General features: G+C 37.3%; 3 protein-coding genes across 4 annotated transcripts in view; 1 reads left to right on the plus strand and 2 right to left on the minus strand.

Annotated features, from left to right (window-relative positions):
• Positions 1 to 1,070: 1,070 nt before the first annotated feature.
• LOC119072484 (structural maintenance of chromosomes protein 2) lies at positions 1,071 to 5,763 on the minus strand. The gene is made up of 12 exons (XM_037177717.1): positions 5,437 to 5,763; positions 5,064 to 5,375; positions 4,892 to 5,002; positions 4,025 to 4,643; positions 3,789 to 3,964; positions 3,475 to 3,726; positions 3,148 to 3,417; positions 2,746 to 3,088; positions 2,485 to 2,678; positions 2,315 to 2,422; positions 1,382 to 2,239; positions 1,071 to 1,311 (listed from the first exon to the last, which is right to left on the minus strand). Exons 1-12 carry the CDS (start codon positions 5,602 to 5,604, stop codon positions 1,183 to 1,185), a joined length of 3,540 nt encoding a protein of 1,179 aa, XP_037033612.1. The 5' UTR covers positions 5,605 to 5,763; the 3' UTR covers positions 1,071 to 1,182.
• A 3,336-nt stretch (positions 5,764 to 9,099) lies between these two features.
• On the minus strand, positions 9,100 to 11,784 carry LOC119072487 (intraflagellar transport protein 74 homolog). The gene is made up of 8 exons (XM_037177721.1): positions 11,545 to 11,784; positions 11,356 to 11,468; positions 11,061 to 11,298; positions 10,229 to 10,948; positions 9,888 to 10,162; positions 9,693 to 9,818; positions 9,466 to 9,579; positions 9,100 to 9,400 (listed from the first exon to the last, which is right to left on the minus strand). Exons 1-8 carry the CDS (start codon positions 11,663 to 11,665, stop codon positions 9,311 to 9,313), a joined length of 1,797 nt encoding a protein of 598 aa, XP_037033616.1. The 5' UTR covers positions 11,666 to 11,784; the 3' UTR covers positions 9,100 to 9,310.
• A 1,482-nt stretch (positions 11,785 to 13,266) lies between these two features.
• The window catches only part of LOC119072485 (SLIT-ROBO Rho GTPase-activating protein 1-like), a 56,450-nt gene continuing 49,543 nt past the window's right edge, over positions 13,267 to 20,173 (plus strand). Inside the window, exons 1-2 of one of the 2 annotated variants that reach the window (XM_037177719.1) lie at positions 13,267 to 13,588; positions 13,879 to 14,336. In XM_037177719.1, the coding sequence (XP_037033614.1) occupies positions 14,243 to 14,336 (94 nt within the window). In that variant the 5' untranslated portion in view covers positions 13,267 to 13,588; positions 13,879 to 14,242. Of the gene's footprint in view, positions 13,589 to 13,763; positions 14,337 to 20,173 lie in introns of those variants that run through there. The other variant, XM_037177718.1, reaches the window with a different exon arrangement.

Genomic DNA, 20,173 nt, shown 5'->3' on the forward strand with positions numbered 1-20,173 from the left:
CGAAACTATGTTCAAAATTATCTGTGGATCGATACACTTACTTACTATTACCACTATTAATCCCCTGTTATTGTGAGAGGCAAACATTTAGGTTTTGAGAAAATTGTGAACAACAGCTCCACACGACTACATAGCCATCATGTATCTGGAAAGAACACCATACGGAAACTGAATGATTTCGATTCTTGATCATCTACAAGCCACACTAGCATCCAGGATTTTTTTTTGACTATAGGTTTGGCTTCTAGGGACCAAGACCTTTCAGGGCCCTTATAAAAAAGTCCGCTGGAAAATGTGTTCGATTTCGGTGGGTTCGTTTTGAAAAGAATCCCTCAGGAGTAGTGTGTTGCCACCAGTCATTGGTTCATTAGTTATCGACAGCGAAGACGAAAATAATCGATGGAATATGCCTGATGTGACTTTTCTATGGCAAAATTCAGTATTATTAATACGGACCTTGGTGAGGGATAAGAACTGCTAGGATAATCATGAGAGTTAATAAAAAAGTTTCCAAAATAAAGACCTTAACCAAGAGAAGTAACAGATTAAACGACTACAGCTTGCACGAGTAACTTTTGTCGCATCGGAGAACAAAAAATGCGTGACCTTCACATCTCGTCTGTAGGCCGTATAGACACTTCACTTTCGAGAAAATTGATAAGGTAAAACATGTAGTCAATAAGGCTCGGAATAGGTCCACCTCGGTCAATCGCTGTCGAAAATCATTTTGACCTGAAATATCAGGTCAGGTCAGGTCAAATTTATCAAATCAGATTACAGGTAAAATTCAGGTTGACCTGACCTGTTCCGAGCCTTAGCAGTTATAGCCCATGTTTTGTCCGCCTCAATCAATCAGTGTCATCACTCGTACCTCACTTTGACTGTTCGTAACTGGCAGAGGCCCGTAGTCGAGGGTCTATGATGAGATCTTTCTTCGATCAGAAATCAAAACATTTTCTTTTGGTTTTGTTTAGGTTTTGTCGATTTATTCCATTTGATTTTTGTTTGTATAACATAGTTCTCCGAGTTAAATGTAATTAAAGCGTAGTGCGTTTGAATGAAATTAAAAAAAGAAAAAATTTGTACAGAACAATTTAACTAGAAACTACATCGAACGTTCAGATCATATAAAAAAAGGAGCTTGAAATGTGTGTCTGGTCTGTGTCGGTTCGGGTATCAAAATTATTTACGATTCTGACCTTTACGCGAATTTTCGGTTCTCGTAACGGCCGATACTCCGTCCTCGAATTTCGTTTTGAACAGAACGTTGGCATTGTTGAACATACCATCTTTGAGAGAGACAATGACGAACTGTAAAAACCAAGAAAATTTCGTTGAAAATCACTCCAATGCTTGAGCAGAATAAAGACGTCAAATTTACCTGTGAATTGGTGAAATGTCCTTTCAACATCGTACCAATATTTTGTGTGTGGGCCATATCCAACGCAGCGTCTACTTCATCCAAAATATACAACGGAGCCGGTTTGAATTTCAACATGGCCAGAATTAGGGACAAAGCCACCAGAGACCGTTGACCGCCACTTAATTCACCCAGCGAATCTTTCCACAATCCACTGAATCCAACTCGGACTGTCAGACCGGACAGCGAATTATTTCCCTCAGCTGGCACAAGTTTAGCTTCGGCGCCCGGCAGCAATGTGCTGAATATACTGCCAAAGTTAGCGTTCACCTTCAACCAAGCATTCTTCACTTCAATCTCCTTCTTCTTGTCCATGTCGACGATTATTTTCAAAATTTTCTTTTTATCTTCGAGAACAATGTTTTTGCGCTTCTGCAAGTCTTCGTACAATTGTTCCTCCTTCTGGAGCAGAGCCATGGCTTTAACATTAATGTGTCGTTCCATGTTGTCCTTATCTTTTTGAGCCTTGTGCAATTTCTTTCCCGCCTCTTCCGGATCCTCTTTCGAATAGTCGTACCGGGTGTTTTTCACACCGAAATATTCCTTGTCGCCGACGATCCACGGATAGTTTTTCTCTAAATTGGTAATCTTTGAGAAACCGTCCTTGTTGTCATTCTTCAATTTGGTGATGTCATTCTGTTTGCGTTTGATTTCGATCTGTAGGTCGGCATTCCGTTTCGCCATTTTATCCTTTTGGATGAGCTTCGCTTTCAATTCTTTGTTTTGTGAGTTGATGACGGCCTTCTGCTTGGCCACTTGTTCCTTTAATTGGGCAATAGCTGCAGATGATTCACTGGTACTGGATTCGATGGTTTTAAGCTGTTAGGTGTAAGCGAACGGTATGGGTCAATTATTGTTGTCTTACCTGTCGCTTAATACAAACGAACCACTCACCTTTTCCTTCAACTGTTCGATATCTTCTAAAGTTTTTTGCTTTTGTTCGGTTGCTGTCGTTATTCCCTTCTTCAATTCTTCGATTTCCATGCTCATCGTTTCGTATTCCTGTTGAGTTAAAAATGTGAATTTGAGTAAACGGCTGAATGAAAATGTGTGAAGTCCCTAACCTGTTCTCTCTTCTTCCAATTTTTCTTGCTCTCCTCGCTCTTCTTCTTCAGTTGCTTCATTTCATCGGTCGCTGCTTTCAGTTCACGTTCTCGATAACCTTTAGCGTCGCTAAGTTTTTCCTCAATGTCCTTGACCTTCAACGAAGCCACTTTGTCAGTTTCCTTCGATTTGACGATTACCTCCTGCAGAGATTCTTAACGCAATGCGAAGAGATTATTCATCACTCTGGCTCTGGATTTGATCTCATTCCACAAACTTACCAACTTTTGACGCTAACTCATCGATTTCTTGTTGATGTTGCTCGAATGATGACTTAGCCAATCTTCCTTTGACCAAATTCAATTCATGCTGACACAGATCCAGCTGCTCCTTGGTTTGATTGAATGTTTGGGCAACTTTCTGCAATTGATTGATTTGCTGCTGAACCGCACGCAATTCATTTTCAATTTCGTCCAGTGATCGTCGAATTTCTTGTATTTCGGCAACTTCTAACAGTAACGGATTTCCAGAGGGTCGTGAACCACCGGACAGAGTACCTTGTGGATCAACTACATCGCCGTCCAACGTAACTGATTGTGTCATTATATTCGGATGGTAAGTGACCTGGGGGGATAAGATGTAAATGAAGAAATTGAAATGTCGTACTCTGACGCCATCCGTACCTTTTTCGCCGTATCAATGTCTTTGCACACCAACGTACGACCGAAGACATACTTCATGATGATGTCATATTCGGGATCGTAGTCAATAAGCGACAGTGCGGCAGCCACATTTTCTTTTCCGACCAAACTCTGAGCCGTTCTGACAATGTTAGCATTGAGTTCGCGTCCTCTAATTTTATTGATTGGCAACAGAGTAGTCTGCTGCTGCAATTGGCCCCTCTTCAGAATATCCTTCGATGTGACATCTGTGTCGGTGACAACGCTGAACAACTGTTGTAATGAAAGGTTTATATATAGAAGCAATAACGTGACTCAGCGACTACTTACAGATCCTCCAGCCAGCATACCTAGGGCCAGACAGTCCCGTTGGTCTTTCACTTGAAACAGATTGCAAACCCTTCCCTTGACACTGTTCCGATTGAAATTGGGATGGGGATCTTGGTATTGAAATTCGAAACGGTAGGCCTTCAATTGATCAAGTTTACTGCGCAGATCTCGACGTTTTCTTTGCAACACTTCCTGTTTCTGTTGCAGCTGTTCCAGTGATCCTTCTTCGTAGTTCATTCGGGACAATGCTGCCTGCAAATTTTTAAGTTTGTGTTACCACCCACAGCAGAAGGATTAACCATTCACTGACTCACCTCTAGACGCTTGATTTCGGCTTCGTGATGATCTGCATTTTTCTTGTCTTTGACATAGTTTGCGTCGGTGTTCTGACGCTCTGATTGTTTTTTGCGCAGCAAGTCTCTGGAATGTTTCAAATCCATTTCGGATGTTTTGATAGCGGTTCTCGCTTCGGAAATCTGTTGCTTGGCCACTGAAAATCGAAAGCAAATGAATTTCGGATCGAATCGTAAAAGTCAGCCAGCAAATTTACCAATCAACTGGTCTTGCAACGAAGACGCTTCACCACTCTCATTCGTCGCCAAACCAGAACTGATGGCCTCGTACTTTTTCCGCGATTCTTCGTACGCATTTGAGTCCACCGCATCAGCGGTTTTCAACGTCTCAAACAAACTGTTCAACTTTGCCATACCCGCCTCTTTCGCCTTCAACGCATTCTCATCGTCTTTGATGGTTTTTTCCGTTCGTTTCAATTTCCGATTCTCCGCATCCAGACTACTGGCCACCGAGTTTTTCTCGCCCTGAACGGTCGCCTCCTGTTTGGACATAACTTGAAGTTCCTCTTCCAATGTTTTCAATTGGCCGCCACTCTCCGTATCAATCACCCGTCGAATCTCGGCACATTCGTCATCGATTTGAACCGATTTCTGTTCGTTGTCCGCAATGGTTTGCTGGCTCGTTTCGATGAAATTCGCCATTGTTTGGAGCTCGTTCTCACAGTCTTCGACAGTTTTCTTTTGCTGCAGATATTTGTGAGAAATGTAAATTCGGGTTAGGCTCTCGATTTCGCGGACAATTTTCTGGAACTCCTCGTACTGGGCGCGCTCTTGTCGCAGTTTCTGGAGTTTCGGTTCGATTTCCTCTTTGAGCACCTAGATTTCATCGGAAAATTTAAATTAAATGAAAAATTGCCGACAGTCGAAGAACTATATGCCAGTATACCACGACCTGTTGACAACATTTCTTAGATAGCTCGATTAATTAATCTTAATCAGATAGTAGGGAAACTGATAGAGATAAAACTGATAATGAGACAACGTAACCAAAAAAATGGTTGTAAAAAATGTCGATTGTCGGTACGGTGACATCAATAGGTTCAACAAAAGAAAACTTCACTTACAGCATCCATTTCATTAAGTTTGGCATCCTTCTTCTCAATCAATTTGTTTGTTTGATCTCTCTTCGACTCGTACATACTGGTACCAGCCGCCTCTTCAACCATTGATAAAATCTACAAAATGAAATTCGATTAAAAATCACTGATTCGTCCTTCAAAAAAAAATTCAACCAACCTCATGCGGTTTCATGTTCAAAACTTTCGTAATTCGTCCTTGCATAATTAAAAAATTCGGATTGTTGATGTTCAACTGCACCGAACAAAACAAATCGGAAACCTTCTTTTGCAAAACCACTTTTCCGTTGATGAAATACTTATTTTTGCCGCCTACAACGACTTGTCTGGTAACGGATATTTCCCGGCATTTTTCGTAGCCGATTGGACACTGCTCCTGATCCGTATTATCGAAGAAAATTGTAACGGTTGCTTTAGTAATGCCAGCCTGTCCGCCTTTGAACACAAGCTCTTGCAGAGACGTTGCACGAACCTAATTGATTCAAATTTTCGGTAGAAACACTCAGCCGATTCGCATTACAAAAACACGTTACCTGTCCCAAATTTGAAATGCCCAGCACAAAGCATATCGCGTCCAAAACGTTACTTTTTCCGGTGCCGTTCAATCCAGTTATTGCTGTGAACTCTGGATCGAAACCATTTATTTCGGTCCGCTTCCCGTATGACTTAAAACCGTCCAGTATAACGGACTTTATGAACATGTTTAAACTTCGGTCGATTCGTGTAAGAAAAATTGTCAATTCGGTAGGTGTTTTACTTCATCGCGATTAATTGACAAAAAATATTAGAAAATAAGTGGCCCCAACAACCACATCTAGCATCATCAAAATGCCGCTTTTGATATGACAGTCCAGTTCATATGACAGTAATGACGGTTGTACGTTTCGTTTTTTCGTTGTTTTTTGTTTGCGCAACAAGCGATTAAACTACGACATCTATCTGAATTTCGGTAAACTTTATTGAACAGAATTTATTTAACGCAATGCTAAACTAAACACTTGGTGCGCTGTTGGTCGGTATTCCCCGATTAAAGAGAATTTTAATGCTTTAGAAAAGCTACTTGGCCGACTATGTCGTAACCGTAGACGTATTTACACAGCTACGACATACGTGTAAAAATCAATCAGCTGACAACACGATCGTCATTCGATATGTTTGCCGAATTCGTGAAGTACAACAGCTTCTGTTGTATATGAAAATGATTAAAGTTTTGGAAAATTAGAGAAGCAATCGAAATCTGTCAGATTTTAGCTCAACTGATTTATACTTCGGAAAGGCTCAACTATCGGCTTGTTCCAAGGCCATACGAATTGTCAAATTTCATCCATAGAGACATAGGTTTCTTCCATCGTACGGTAAAAACGAATTTTGACAGGCCGAAAACAACCGACCGTCATCCACAGAAGCAAACATAACCGCAACCTAAACAAATTTGTTCGTTAAAACTTCAAAGTGAGGTTGTGTTGGCTTCTCTGTGGATGACGATTGACATTTTGAACGGCCTTGGAAAAAACCTATACAGCTGAATGTTTTTATAAAAATAATTTTGACAGACAGGCTTGTGTGGAAATCCAACATAACAACGAAAAAAAAATTGAATTTTCATACAAAATTCAAATTTTTAATGGTCAATTATTTTTATAAAAAAATTCAGATGCTGTTTGGAAACTAATGTTTAAATGTAATAGATTTTCGTATTTCAAGTCCATTCACTCTGCAGAGTGAAGTTAGTTATATCACCTGAAAATAGAGCGCAAAGAATAAAGTACTAGAAAAAGTTTTGGTGTCTCTTCTGGCCAACCGAGGTTTCCTATACTAAATCCTTCGGTATTCCGACAAGGGGGAAACCACTCTTTTTTATTGATGTGATTAACATGATTAACCAGTTTCTGGAAGGCAGTGAACTAAAAAATTATATGGAAAATATCCAGTAACCCGTTCAAATCTGGGAGCCAGTTGCCTTCGTAAGCATCTTAACCTGGACCTTCAGAACCGATAGTGTGCAGCATAGCGACATAAAATGAATTCGAGGTCCGACAAATTAGAGTTCAATTTTGAGAAATGAATTGTCGGCGAAGTAAAATACAGACGTAATTCACATTTTACACGAACATAGCATTAACGACCGAATGTTAAGTGAAATTATGTATACCTTTAACGCCACACTTAAGGTCAATCTCACACTCAACATTTCCATCAGTCAATTGCAAGTAGTCGTCTGTGTTACAACTTAATAATAACCAAAACTCGGTGGAATATTAATTGCGTTCGGTACATAAAGACGTCGTAACAGCTCGCCATTTTGCAGTCAAATTCAGTCATTATCAATTTGATATAAAGTATTAACCGTTGCAAAACTTATAAAGATGAAAAGCATTGGTCTTCTGATTTTTGTTTTACTAATTGGATCGAGCGTCGCTGGTCCATTGGCTGCTGGTATTTGGTAAATTTGCGATTTTTCTTTGCCAGACGACGTTTTGAGAAAATGGCGAATTTTCGAGAAAGTTGTTATCATTCTAGAGCGTAGCCTTGTTCAGTAAATGTTCCAAAGGAATTTCGAGATTTTTCAAGAAATTTGAGAATCTAGGAATTTTCAAGAATTGAGAAAATTGAATTCTTGAAATTCTTAAATTTAAGAATTTTAGGAATTTACAAGATTCTTTATGAACTTTCAAAAACTCAATTCCTAAAATAGGTTATGATGTAGAGGTTGACAATTATCTTTTGATGATAGCAAGTTTCAGAAGAAATGACGAGCACCCTGCACTACACATGATATCGTGCGAGATAATAAAATTCGTCATTTTTACTTAAAATATAGATCTGATTGCCTCAACTGATTTTTATTTTATTTTGTTTCATTTCTACCTGTTTCCTTACATCGCTATCGAATTTTTTATTGCTGATCGTTTGATCCTATAAAATCAGCTATGCCGGATGTGCGGGCGTAACAGTCGGTAAATTCATAAAATTAACCATTTCATATTAACAGACTCACTGAAGAATTGTTTCTATCACTTAAGCATGCTTTGCTGCGGCTGGATTTACCTTCGGTACTGTACCTGGAGCAGTCATTGCAGCAACACCTGCTTTAGGTATGTTAAAGGGTTCAGTAAAAGTCATTGTCGAAACTATTGATTTAAACTTGTCTATTGAATTCTTACAGCTGCGTGCAATGCTGCTTTTGCGGCCTGTGAAGCTGCATGTATGGTTGCACTTGCAGCACCAACGCCGTAACAAACCAAAACCGTAATTTATTCTTATGACTGACTGTCGAACAACCATGTCGTTGAGATCCTTTTTTCAATACTTTTTTTTTGAATTAGCCCTAGTGTTATCGTGTTTAAAGTAATACCAATCAAGACAAGGAAATGAAATATAATTTGTGCTTTTGAGACTACTAGTCAGATGAATGTTGTTTTGCTTATGATGCAGTTCTATGATGATGTCTATATTGCTTCATCGAACATTTTATTTATTGACTGTGGTACTGTGGACGAAGATGGAGTATCAGTCAGTCAGTCGTTCTTCGGCTGGGGACACAGAATTTAGTGGAAGGTATGGTTTGGGTGTGGTAAGATTTTGATCAGAAAATGTTGTTTGGAAAGGGGCTTGGGAGTGCGTCCGACAAACAAGCCAACGTAAGGCAGAAAACACACTAAAAATTTAGCATTGATGAGATCGACAATTATGCTGCCTTTCCCATTATAATTCGATATTCACCACAGGCTGAACAATGGAAAACGCAATATAATTATCGATCCCATCAACTCAAAATTGCTCGTGTGAGTCTAATGATCTTAAGAATCATCAGCTTGAGTGGCAATTTTTCCTGGTGACTTACATATTTCAGATCACTGCCAATTTTTGGAAAATTGATTTGCTAAATTTGCCACAATTTTCCAAAATTTAGAAAAATAATTTTCCGGAAATGGACTCTGACGTTAAATGTGAAGCCACCAGTACAGTATACAGGAGAAAATACCACACAAGTTGATCGTACGACCCATCAAAATAACATTTCGGCCACAAACAACTTTAACAGAATCTTTGTCTGAAGATTTTTTTGTCGATATCAGTGTTACAGTGAGACGACAACGCGTTTAGGCAAATGTGTTTTATTCAAAAAATATTTTTCACAACGCAAGCGAGAAAATAGTCATTTGCTCACCTCAGCTGAAACTTCGGGAGCCTTTGTTGTGAAAAACGTTGTGTTGACCTCGGGAAAAAAGTACGAAATTTCATATTCCCTGGTGATTGTTACCCTCGCTACGCTCTGGCCACAGACAACACCTTTGAGATTAAATTTGCAAATTTTTTTTTCATTGGTGAACAATATACTATAAAAATCTACGAGCCACACTAAGCTAATCGTGCCACTTCAACGCAACAAACTTAAAAAAGAAATCAAAATCCAACACTTTCATTCCTAATAGCTTCCAAGACATAGTTTAAATTCTCTTCAGCCTGTCGCTTCAATTCCGAATAGTCAAATTCCTGAAATCAAAGAAACGAAAGGAAAGTCAGTTTGGCTGCTCATCAGATGTACTCAGTCTGTTAACCTTTTTCGTCTGGAACAAAGATTCCTCCAAGATTTTATTTTCTTTTATCAAGTCGGTCAGTTTCTCTTCTAAATGAGATATTTGCCGATAGTTTTCGTTGCTTCGCAGTTTTTCCTGTAATTGATATAACCATGGAATAGAATCAAATGACTTGTAGTCAAAATGGATGGAAAAGCATCCGGAAGTCACTATTAGGCCACTGAAACCCCTTCACAGAATTTCCTCACCTTAATTTCTGCATTTCGCTTTCTAGCTTCTTGAACAACACTCTCCGTCACTCTTTCCTTCTTCTTCAACTCTTCAAGCGTAGCTGCCATTTCCTCCATTTTAGCAGCAGCATCATCTCTCAATACCTGCGAACATAACGAAACAAAAATTAATTCGAGCATCGACCTGCACCTGAACCCACAGTAGTTATTTACATCCAAATTACTAAATTTAACAATTTCCTCATTAACCGATACTTCTTCAGCATTCAGCTCATTCTTTTGGTCTTTGGTCCTCTTTTCTAGTATTTGCAGCTGCTTCAGCTGGATGCTCAACTTTTTATATTCCTTGAGAAGGCCCTCTTGTGAACTGAGATCATTCTTTTCGTTCAGGATCGATGACTTTGTGATGCCGTAGTTCTTTAAATTAATGCCCTGCAGAGTAATCTGTTCGATGGCATAAGTTATTTGATTCTTCAGTGTGTCAATATCTGCAACAAAAAGATTTCGGCATAAAATTGAACTGAAGGTCTTCAGGAGCGTTCAGAATAAATTACTATTTTGCTCTTCCTCCATGCTCGCACGAAACGTGGCCATGAATGCAGACATTGTTTCGTCTCGTCTTTTCAATTCCATGTACTTGACATGCCGTTCAGAGTTGCTCTCTTCCAAGTCTTGTTCGATTTGTTGCAACGTTTCCTTTTTGTCAGTTAGTTGATCTTCGATTTGTTTCATTTGCTTATTCATGCTGGTCAAGGCCTGATTGTTCGCCCTCACTTCAACAATTAACTTTTCCCTTTCTTGGGCTGGAGTAAGACGATTGGCCTCTTCTTCACGCAGATTATTTCGTTTAGCCACCAGTTCATTTAACTTGGTCAGCAATCGAGCAGCTTCCATCCGTGTTTGAGAGGTGGATAACGTCGCTTCCATACGTTGTTTCTGTTTAATTAGAGAATCGATTTGGTCGTGAATTTCAGAATTTTGCGCCCGAAGATTTTCCAGTTGTTTCTCATGTTGACGGTAACGTTCCTGATCCGCTGGCGATAGTGCGAAAATCATTTCGTTGATTTTAGCCTTTTCTTCATTAATTTTCCGTTCCAATTCCTTGTTCTTGTCTTCCTTCGATTGCCTTTCGTTGAACAGCATCTCTAACTGACTTTGAATGTTCTCATTTCGTTCCCGAATAGCGATTGCCTCTTGCTGAATTTGTTGACGTGTTGTCCCACTGCTGTGACTGTCCAGTACAATGTTCATATCCGTTAATTTAGATTGAAGATCTGAAATAAATTGCATTGAATTTCGTCGTACCGTAAAGGTCAGTAGATCATTGGAGGAAATACAACGGAAAAGTCAGTGGCCAAGCACATCGTTTCAACTGCAGATACTAACTTGTAAGCTCCTTCGTTGCTTCTTTGACTTTTTTCTCAAAACTTCGTTTCGCAGACCTTTCGCGATCCATGACTTGCCGTTCTCTATTCAACTTATCTGTTTCTCGCGTAATTTCGTTCATTTTCATTTGAAGTTGAGCTTGCCAGTAACGTTTGTCCTTTATCAACCGATTGGCGGTACCGTGAGCAGTTGGCAATCCACTCAGTCCATGCTGGGTGATTGGTCTCTCCGATATGTTCTACAGATAGGATAGCATTTAATCGATTTAACAACTTTGAGTCTCGAATCTGTATACATTTCCAACATTTCCTATAGCAGTACCAATGCGACTGCCTGTTGTTGGACCACCCAACGACGATGTTAGTCGGCTGGCTGTTCCATTTCGTAACGCGGATGGAGGTCGTGGACCTGAATTATCAAACGTTGACGATTTATTAAGAATTTGTTTTAGTTCTTTAGCGGTATTTGGTATGCAACTCCCTACCACTCCGTGTTACTGGACGATATTGTATCGGTGACTCTGCTGTCATTGTTTCAGGCGCAACTCCTCCTCCACCTCTACGAGATACAGGTCGATTAGACGAACGTGAAGTTGCTGAATCCATTCAATAATGATAAAAGAATGACGAATTTTCTCCGATACAACATGAACACTGTATCGATGTAATTTTAGTTTCGTTAGCAACCCAGACCAAACATTCAAACACCGAACTTCTAACAGTTGACGACTGATGGCGCCGCTGAACATTCTGGTCTTCTGGTATAAGAAACTCGAATCTTTCGAAAGTTTTTCTCATCGAGCAAATTACGTAGATGAGCTCACGATACCTACTCTTCAATCATCAGCCACGATTCAATAGTAAATTAGTAAGTGCAAACTATATTCAAGTCCAGAAATTTAGTTTTGTGTACGGTGTAACACTCATCGAATTCATCGTTAAACAATTTTTAACGGCTAATTTTTCCTATCTAAACATCGAAATCATCGAAAAAAGAGAGAAACAAAAAAGTTTTTGCACCAGAGGATCATAATTCGACATTTCTCAACACGTCAACTGAGATCAAAAAAATCGATATTTTGATATTGCTTACAGCGAAATATTTGCGGGCGAAATAGATATTTATACCAAGGCTGTATACTTTGGGGAGGTCACGCAGATCGCCATTTTATTAGATACGCGGGAACACACCTTTTCCATACAAACAAATTCACCGAAATTGAATTTGTATGGAGTGGTGAATTTTTTGTATGAAACGTGGTGTGTAACCCGCGTATCTGCATCTGCGTGACCTCCCCAAAGTATACAGCCTTGATTTATAAATGACTAAGGGGAAAAATAGACTTTTGATGATCCAAGCCGAGGTCAATGAAGACAATGAACGTCAACACAAGGTATGATCGAATGTCGAACTTTGTATGGAGCGGAGGACATAGCGATTTCATATAAAGAAACTCACCTCTTATGAGAGGTGAGTTTGTTTTTATGAAATCGCTATGTCCTCCGGTTTGTATGAATAGAATAGACCATACCTGGTTTATACTTTCATTGAATGAAGACACAAAAACGATACTTTTAATTTTTCTTCCGAGGATCCGAGTTTTGTAATATACCTTTCATGCTGAGGGCGTCGAAGTAGTGCTTGAAACATGAAATGCACGGTTTCCAACGCATGTTATAGTAGACTATGCACCTCTGACTAAAATATTTTGACGATTTGGAAGTTATGTAACGAGCCAAAGGCGTGGTACATAATCCAAATCGTCAAAATAAACGTCTGCCGAGAACCGATATATCGAGATAAACAAATTTGCCCTAGAGGGATAACATCGAGATTACCGTTCTAGGCAGATAAATAACCATTACGCAACAGCAACTAGGACTAGAAGTCATGTAGAATCAAGGTTCTGAAAGAACAGGTTAAGACAACTCTGAGTTCTTTCAGAACCTTGCGTAGAATAATATTGTCACGTCATAGACTTGTCCCACTCGGTTTCATATCGATGTCCGAATGACTAGTTCTAAAAAATCCTCTCTTCATCACTTGCTACAGAATATACTATTATTCGAAAACCATCTGAACACACATCTATATATACGGCGTAACATCCACATGAATGCATAGCACACTCATATATATGCACAACAACTATACAAATGTGTTTTCGCTTTTATTATTTTTTTTTTTGATCCAACAACTGTTTAGTCCAAACTTTTTCTTTCAGTTGCACTCGACGAGTTATTCCTAGTGGATTGTGTGTGCGTTTGACGGTGCCATAATATATAAGATTTATATTCGAATACTGGGGGTCGAAGTTTATATTTCTATATATTTCGAAGCGTATTCTCTAGATAAGTGGTGTTGTGTAGTTGAGATGTTGTCTAGATAGATAAATTTGTTTGATTATATTTCCTTTGATCACGGGGATCCGTTCGTGCTTGACCAAATGGAATCTAAAAGTAATAACATGGACCAAAGTGAAAGTAGCGATACAGATTTGATTCTTCGAAAGCCGACCGGAAAATAGTGTAAAGTTCATCACTGAGTAATGCTTAGTTTCCTCTTACCAAAAAAAGTACTCCGTGTGAGAGACAAAATTGAATTTTTTCAATTTTTCTTTGTTTATTTGACAGTTTGCTCTCTCACGGCGCTCTAACGGCTCTCTCACGGCGTACTTTTTTTAAGTGGAATGGGCACTTAAATAGATAAAAATAAAAGCAAAAAAAAAGAAGAATTTGTTTGACATAAACAAATTATATTACCGTTGTCGTAACGATATTTTGATATACAATTTTTTTTTCGATCTTTTAAACTGAAGATATAACGTACGTGTATACTAACCACACGATGATTGTGTACGATTGTGTATACCACCTCTGAAAAAGCTAATAAAACAAAACCTGTTTTTCACTTCAGTAAAGGTTTTATAAAATAAATATTGTTTTGTGCGATAAACGTCTTTTCGGTGTTGTGCAATTTTTAATTCGTAAACTAAAAGTTTTTCACGAAAAAATTGTTTCCAGTTGAAATTATTCCAGTGTTTTCTTAACTGGGTGATGCAAAACGAACCTTCAGAAAATATGATTCGGTTCGTATGTGTTTCTTAACGAAATTCTGTGCACATTAAAATTCAAACTGGATACTTTGCTGCTGTATTGAAGAAGAATAAAAATCTACCGAAAATGAACGGAGTAACGGCTATGGATGAAAACGGAGAAGATATCAAAAGTCCGATTAAACGACTTGGATCTACTAGGAAACTGTTAATATTCAATAGTAAGTGGCTCAAATTTTATTTATTTATTTTTTCGCGAAGCATACCAGATGTATACTGTACTGTTAAACTTAAATTTTAAATATTATCCGAACATTTTTAAAGTCACACTCAACTAAATTTTAATTGTTTCACTTATTACGATCGTAATGACTCAAGTCTTTTTTTCGATTTACATTTGCAAAAAAAAAATTGCGCAAATCTCCGGTTTAAAATTTCCCATTAATACCTTCTGATGTTCAAAAATAAATTTATGTTTCTTATTAGAGATGTTAATGTCTCTTAATGATTGCACATTTTCCAAAGAAAAATCTCTCTTCATCTATCTAAGAATAGCCAGCATACACTGGAATTAAATGGTAGTTAGGATTGACGTAAGAACATAATCTCCGATCCCCATGTTCCTTTTCTATTTTTTTAAAATGTAATGCTACTGTTATATTAGGGTGGGTCATATTTTGATTTTTTTTTCAGGCCTGGGTTCAGTTTGGTGAAAAATTAACGTTTCAAAAGTTCTAAATACTAAATAGTATTTTATTAAGCCAACAATTACAGTCAATACTGTAACGCATGCCAGAGGAATTTTACAACGTTTTATGCTGTTACAGAGAAAATACTTCTTGAGGCTCTAAGAAAACTCGAATTTAAAGAAAAGAAAAAAAAATTCTCCTGCAGCCCAGGCCAGTCTTTCGTTTTTCTTTAATCGAAGGTAAAATACGACCCACCATACTGTGTAAGCCCAAATATCAGACAATATCCTCGCACCAATATCGGCGGAAGAATAAAAAAGAACTCAAAAATAAATTATTAAGTCACTTCCAGAGATTTTTCATGGCACCTCCAGAGTAATATATTGGATAAGTGTGTATACGTATCTTTAACATAAACGAGACGAACCCACCGCGCGTACGAATTATTTTTTTCCGATTTCGCTTTTCTCGCGTATACGCATAAATTCGGTTTTTTAATATCCCAATAATCGAACAAATAAATGAAAAAAAAATGTCTTAGGGAACCGAACGTGTGTTAAATATTTTTAATTTCAAAATGTTTGGATTTGTCGATGTAAACAAAACGGAAATTATTTTAGCACATGTTTACATAAATGAAAAAGTGTTTTTTAAGATGTTCGTTTTTGATCCCGAAAGTATTTTACACTCTTCGAAAAAAATTTAATGTTTTCTGTGGCCGGCCGTGTTCTCTTCCACTTTTACACGGAAAATTTTATATCGCCGGCCGTCTCACTAATGTAATTTATATATTATACGTGCACGTTCATACGTACAGATATGTTTAAGAGGTTATTCTAACAGTCTATACAATGAGAAAGTGATGTGTGCAAAGTATTTTTAGAATTTTCATTGATTTTTTGGTCTTTCATTCGGTTCATCTTGCACATGTGACTTTTTCTTAAAAAAAAAAAACAACTGAGAAGGAACAGCACGAGTGCAACCGACTCCGGATGGGTTTAGACACAAAGCGAACACCATACTACAAATTTACACACAAATAATGTGAAATTATGATTTCCGGTCCAAATAAGTTCATTCCTCTTAGAATAGATGTAATTGTCTATGTGATATTTCGTTACGTTTTTCCCCCAATGAGTCTTGGTTCTAATGAAAAAATACCGCGTACGTATAACAGTTTGGCGAAAACAAAGGCAAACGTTTTATAAATTGACGCGTTGTTGAAGAGATACGAACCGTAATTAGCTTATAGCCGCACATCCATTTAATTAATTGTTCCAATTTTATCAAAGTACATCCATCCCCCTCAAATTTGGCTCTTTTTACAAATTAAAAAAGTAAGTTACATAACGAAACGATCTCTGACTCTATATCAAACGACCATCATGCTATTTTATTAGTTGCTATGTTGGTCGAAGTTATATAAAATCGTGAACAAGATACACAGTAGCATTACTCGTTTTACACCGAACAACACACATCATAATCAAACAGAATCCTATAAAGCACGTGTATTAAATTTCATTATATCAAAGAAATTCGAAAAAAAAGGCCAGGTGGAACGGTTTTTTTTTATTATATTTTATAAACATACAAAAGAAGGATGAGGGTCGACCAAAAATATATTACCTTCCAAAAGAAGTTATAAATGTGGTGAATAGAATTCACGTATTATAATGTACGCAAGTTTTATAATATACCAAAAAAAAATACATGCTGCACACACAGCACACAGGTATCCCAAAACGTGTTTCATTTTGATATATTTTCGTTGTTGTTGTTGTCGTCGTTGTTATTTTTAAAATAAATAGGAATAATCGCCTTAAAATCTACCTGGACTACATTTAAATCCGATAGACAGTTTGGAAACATTGTTTTATGCTTTCATGTTGGATTTTGTCTATTTTTAGCTCTTTAATAACGAAACGAACAAAAAGTAAGATCTTAACCGTGTGCCATAAAAGCTTACACCACATTTCGATTTCAAGTACATTTTAATTAAGATAATACTGTGGCTGCGGCTCCGCACATTAATGGCATACGAATGTGTGCAGAGATAGAAGATTGCTTTTTGAATAACAATTTTTTTGTTGGTTAGAATAGACAGCGCATAAGGTTTCTTTTTCTGCAAACTTATTGGCATCTTATACCGTCTTTTGCATACAAACTGATTTCTATCAATTTTTTACCTGATAAAGATGAAGCAGGAAAATTCATGATCTGTGAAGTAAAACATGAGCAGATGATCCGACTGTATTGTCGTGTTTTTTTGTGAGTATGTAGGCGGGCAAACAATGATTGTTTCGATGTTTGTTAGGACAGTGACTTGTTTTCGAGAAAACAGCCATGAAAACAGAATACCTAAAAAGGGAGCCGTAGTTATCTTTCAAGAACATAGATGCTTGAGTGGCAGACAGACATTTTTACTTAAATGTGTTGACTGCAACCTAAAGCGAGATTAGCGAAATACCCGGAATTTCACAATAATTATCTTGCTCTTGTCGATTCGATACAATGAAAAACTTTCACCAAATAGTCGTTTGCGTCCTTGTTGGGACATTTTTGTTTTGATTAGTGGGAAATCTATTACAAGACTATGCAATCCGACTAATTGTCAAGATAGGAAACAATTTTGTCCAAAAGTTAAATATTTTACTTACGAAGTCCGGGAGAAATGAAAATTACTGCGAATGTCGTCAGATAGGATTTGAATCATTTCCGTTAGGTATTTTACTCGCTAAACCCAGGATATGAATCATTTCCTTGAGATGCTGCTAGCAATTTTTTTTATTGACTACCCCACTCGAAAGTTGACCATTACTTGGCAACATCCATTACATGAAGAATATTTTGAGTTCATTTTACGTGAATTCCTTTGGCATAATCACTAACTTTCGTATAGGACCTTGTGATACTCGAAAACTCATTTGTGGGTTTTTAAAAGACTTGTTGCGTTAACTATATTTCGACAAGTGTAGATGAATGCCTCGCCTTCGGCTCGAGTAAACTCTAAAATTGTCGCAAAGACCGAGGATTATTTCTCAAAAAACATACTTGTGAGTTTGCTTTTTTCGCAAAAATGTTGCCTCAAGCCATCAATTACTTTCGCAGCATCCAATTTCATTTCAATTTCATTTATTTTTAAACATAGTTACTTAAACTAAGTACACCGCGTAGCTCCAGTATGTGTTACAATTCTAAGGAGCTACAACCGATGCAATCTACTATCACATAGTTCAACCCAACGATCACAGATTTATTCGTTCAATAGCTTAACCTGTGACATGCGCCTATTCTCATCTGTTATCGATAACGACGACAAAAATGACAAGCTCTGGGTAATATGGTCCTTTGTAGAGTAAAATGCATGGTAAAAAAAATGAAGTACAAGATTTGGCTAATTTCAAACAACAATTGTTTGATCGATGGAAGTAATAGACCCGATAATCATACTAGTCATATGCTTGCCGTCTGTAACAGGTTAATTTGCAGCTTCAGGACATAAAGTGTAACTCGGAAATGAATCGAAAGACTTTGCGTTGAATTTGGGTATTGCTACTCAGCTACAAAGTTATGATTTCAAATCTTTCGTTAAAAAAAATATTTTGACGAGTCGAAAATGATTTTTGATAAATTAAACCGTTCCCTTCTTGGACAGTCCAAGTTGGACTTCCTTCCTTACTTAACCTCACTACACTATCTATACTCCAAAAAACACTCTTTTCATACCTAGGACCCGATCTCGGTCGGATATGAAAAATAATATTCGTACGACGGACTAAAAGTCTTTTTTAGCGTGTGAGAGGTTTCCAGACAGAGCCGAAGGCGAAATGGTACGAAATGTACCATTCATTTCACGGTTTTGGCTAAATAAACTAGCATTGACCAGAGTCTCTAGTTTTTTTTTTGTTGTCACCGACGTCGTCAACAAATAAAATATTTTATCGCGAAAAATGGCACCCAACAAACCGTCATCCAAATTGATGTATCCTAAGCCACTCGCAATTTTCAGATTTGCAGGTTATTATAATGCACTCATATGTGCTTCCGTTTCGCTGTGTTAGCAACCCAGCCACAACGAAACAAACGAAAGAAATCTAATAATTTCATAAATAAATTAATGAGCAGACAAATAATGTTGTTTCTCTATTAAAAGTTTAATAAATATTTATGAAGAACGAATGCATAAAAAAAGCGTTGTTAAATATTATAAAATTCTGAAAGGGGGACACAAGTTAATTTATAAAATGTTGTTTTTATATCCAGTTAGTGTTAATGCACATGAAACATTAGCTCTATGTTGAAATTCTATTGTAATTCTTTGTTATGTTTCTCTTTTACACACTGCGTTGTTTATGTTCAATTGGTTTATAACCATACACTATTTAAAAGACTTACCAGCAGCAGAGTGTGTACTCGGCTAAAATACTTGTTGATGATGAGGTCAAATGAAATAATGGCGCAATGATTAGGATGTGTGGGGAAAAATTTATTTGACATTGTTCAGTAGCATCGGTGCAGAACGGCTGATTGGATTAAAGCAAGAACAAGGTCAACTCTATGTTTAATTTGTATTTTAGTTAGTTCAACGTAAGTTCATGCGAAGAATTGCCGATTCTGAATTGATTTTGATTGGTGGTGTAGACACACTTTTGTACAACGAACTTCGATAATTCGTTTATGGAAGAATTGTGGACGGTATAGTCAGATCTGAATATTACTATGTTTTTCATTGCAAATTAAATAAAATTGTAATGAAAATATGGACAGAGCAATTCATTTAAATAGAAAGTTGAGATGTACGTCTAATGAAACGAGTCCAAATGCATTCTGCTGTGCTTGAACCAGACTCGTATGTATTATACGTGTATAGCCCTAGCAATTACCATGTCCCGCTGTCTGAGTCATATTTCATGAACAAAACTTTTAGGTATCACATACCAAAACCAAATGTACCGGAGAAATAAAAACGTTCGAGGAGCTATTCATTTTTGTCTGGTACACCCACGGCAGTCACAGCCAAGTTCTTTTTATGATAAATTCCTTTTAATTAATTTTTTTTTTATTAACGGCGCCTAAAAGCACATATTCATTCTGGTTATACTACAAATATGGATTGGATATATCGAAGACTATATAGTGTGTGTGTTACGGTGGAATAGTGTTTGCATTCTCGTTTATTTTCGGCATTCGTTACGTTTTCCCTGCAAAGTAATTCATGCTTTTCATTGAAAATAATAAAAAAAAAAGTTTTTTTTTATTAATAATCCCAGATTATCGAAAAGAAAATAAAAGAAATTTCCAATCACAATTAATGTTCGTGCTCCATTTATAATCTTGAACTTGAAAATTAAATTTAGAAAATTTCG

This window comes from Bradysia coprophila (assembly GCF_014529535.1).
Source record: "Bradysia coprophila strain Holo2 chromosome IV unlocalized genomic scaffold, BU_Bcop_v1 contig_81, whole genome shotgun sequence".
Classification (NCBI taxonomy): Eukaryota; Metazoa; Arthropoda; class Insecta; order Diptera; family Sciaridae; genus Bradysia; species Bradysia coprophila.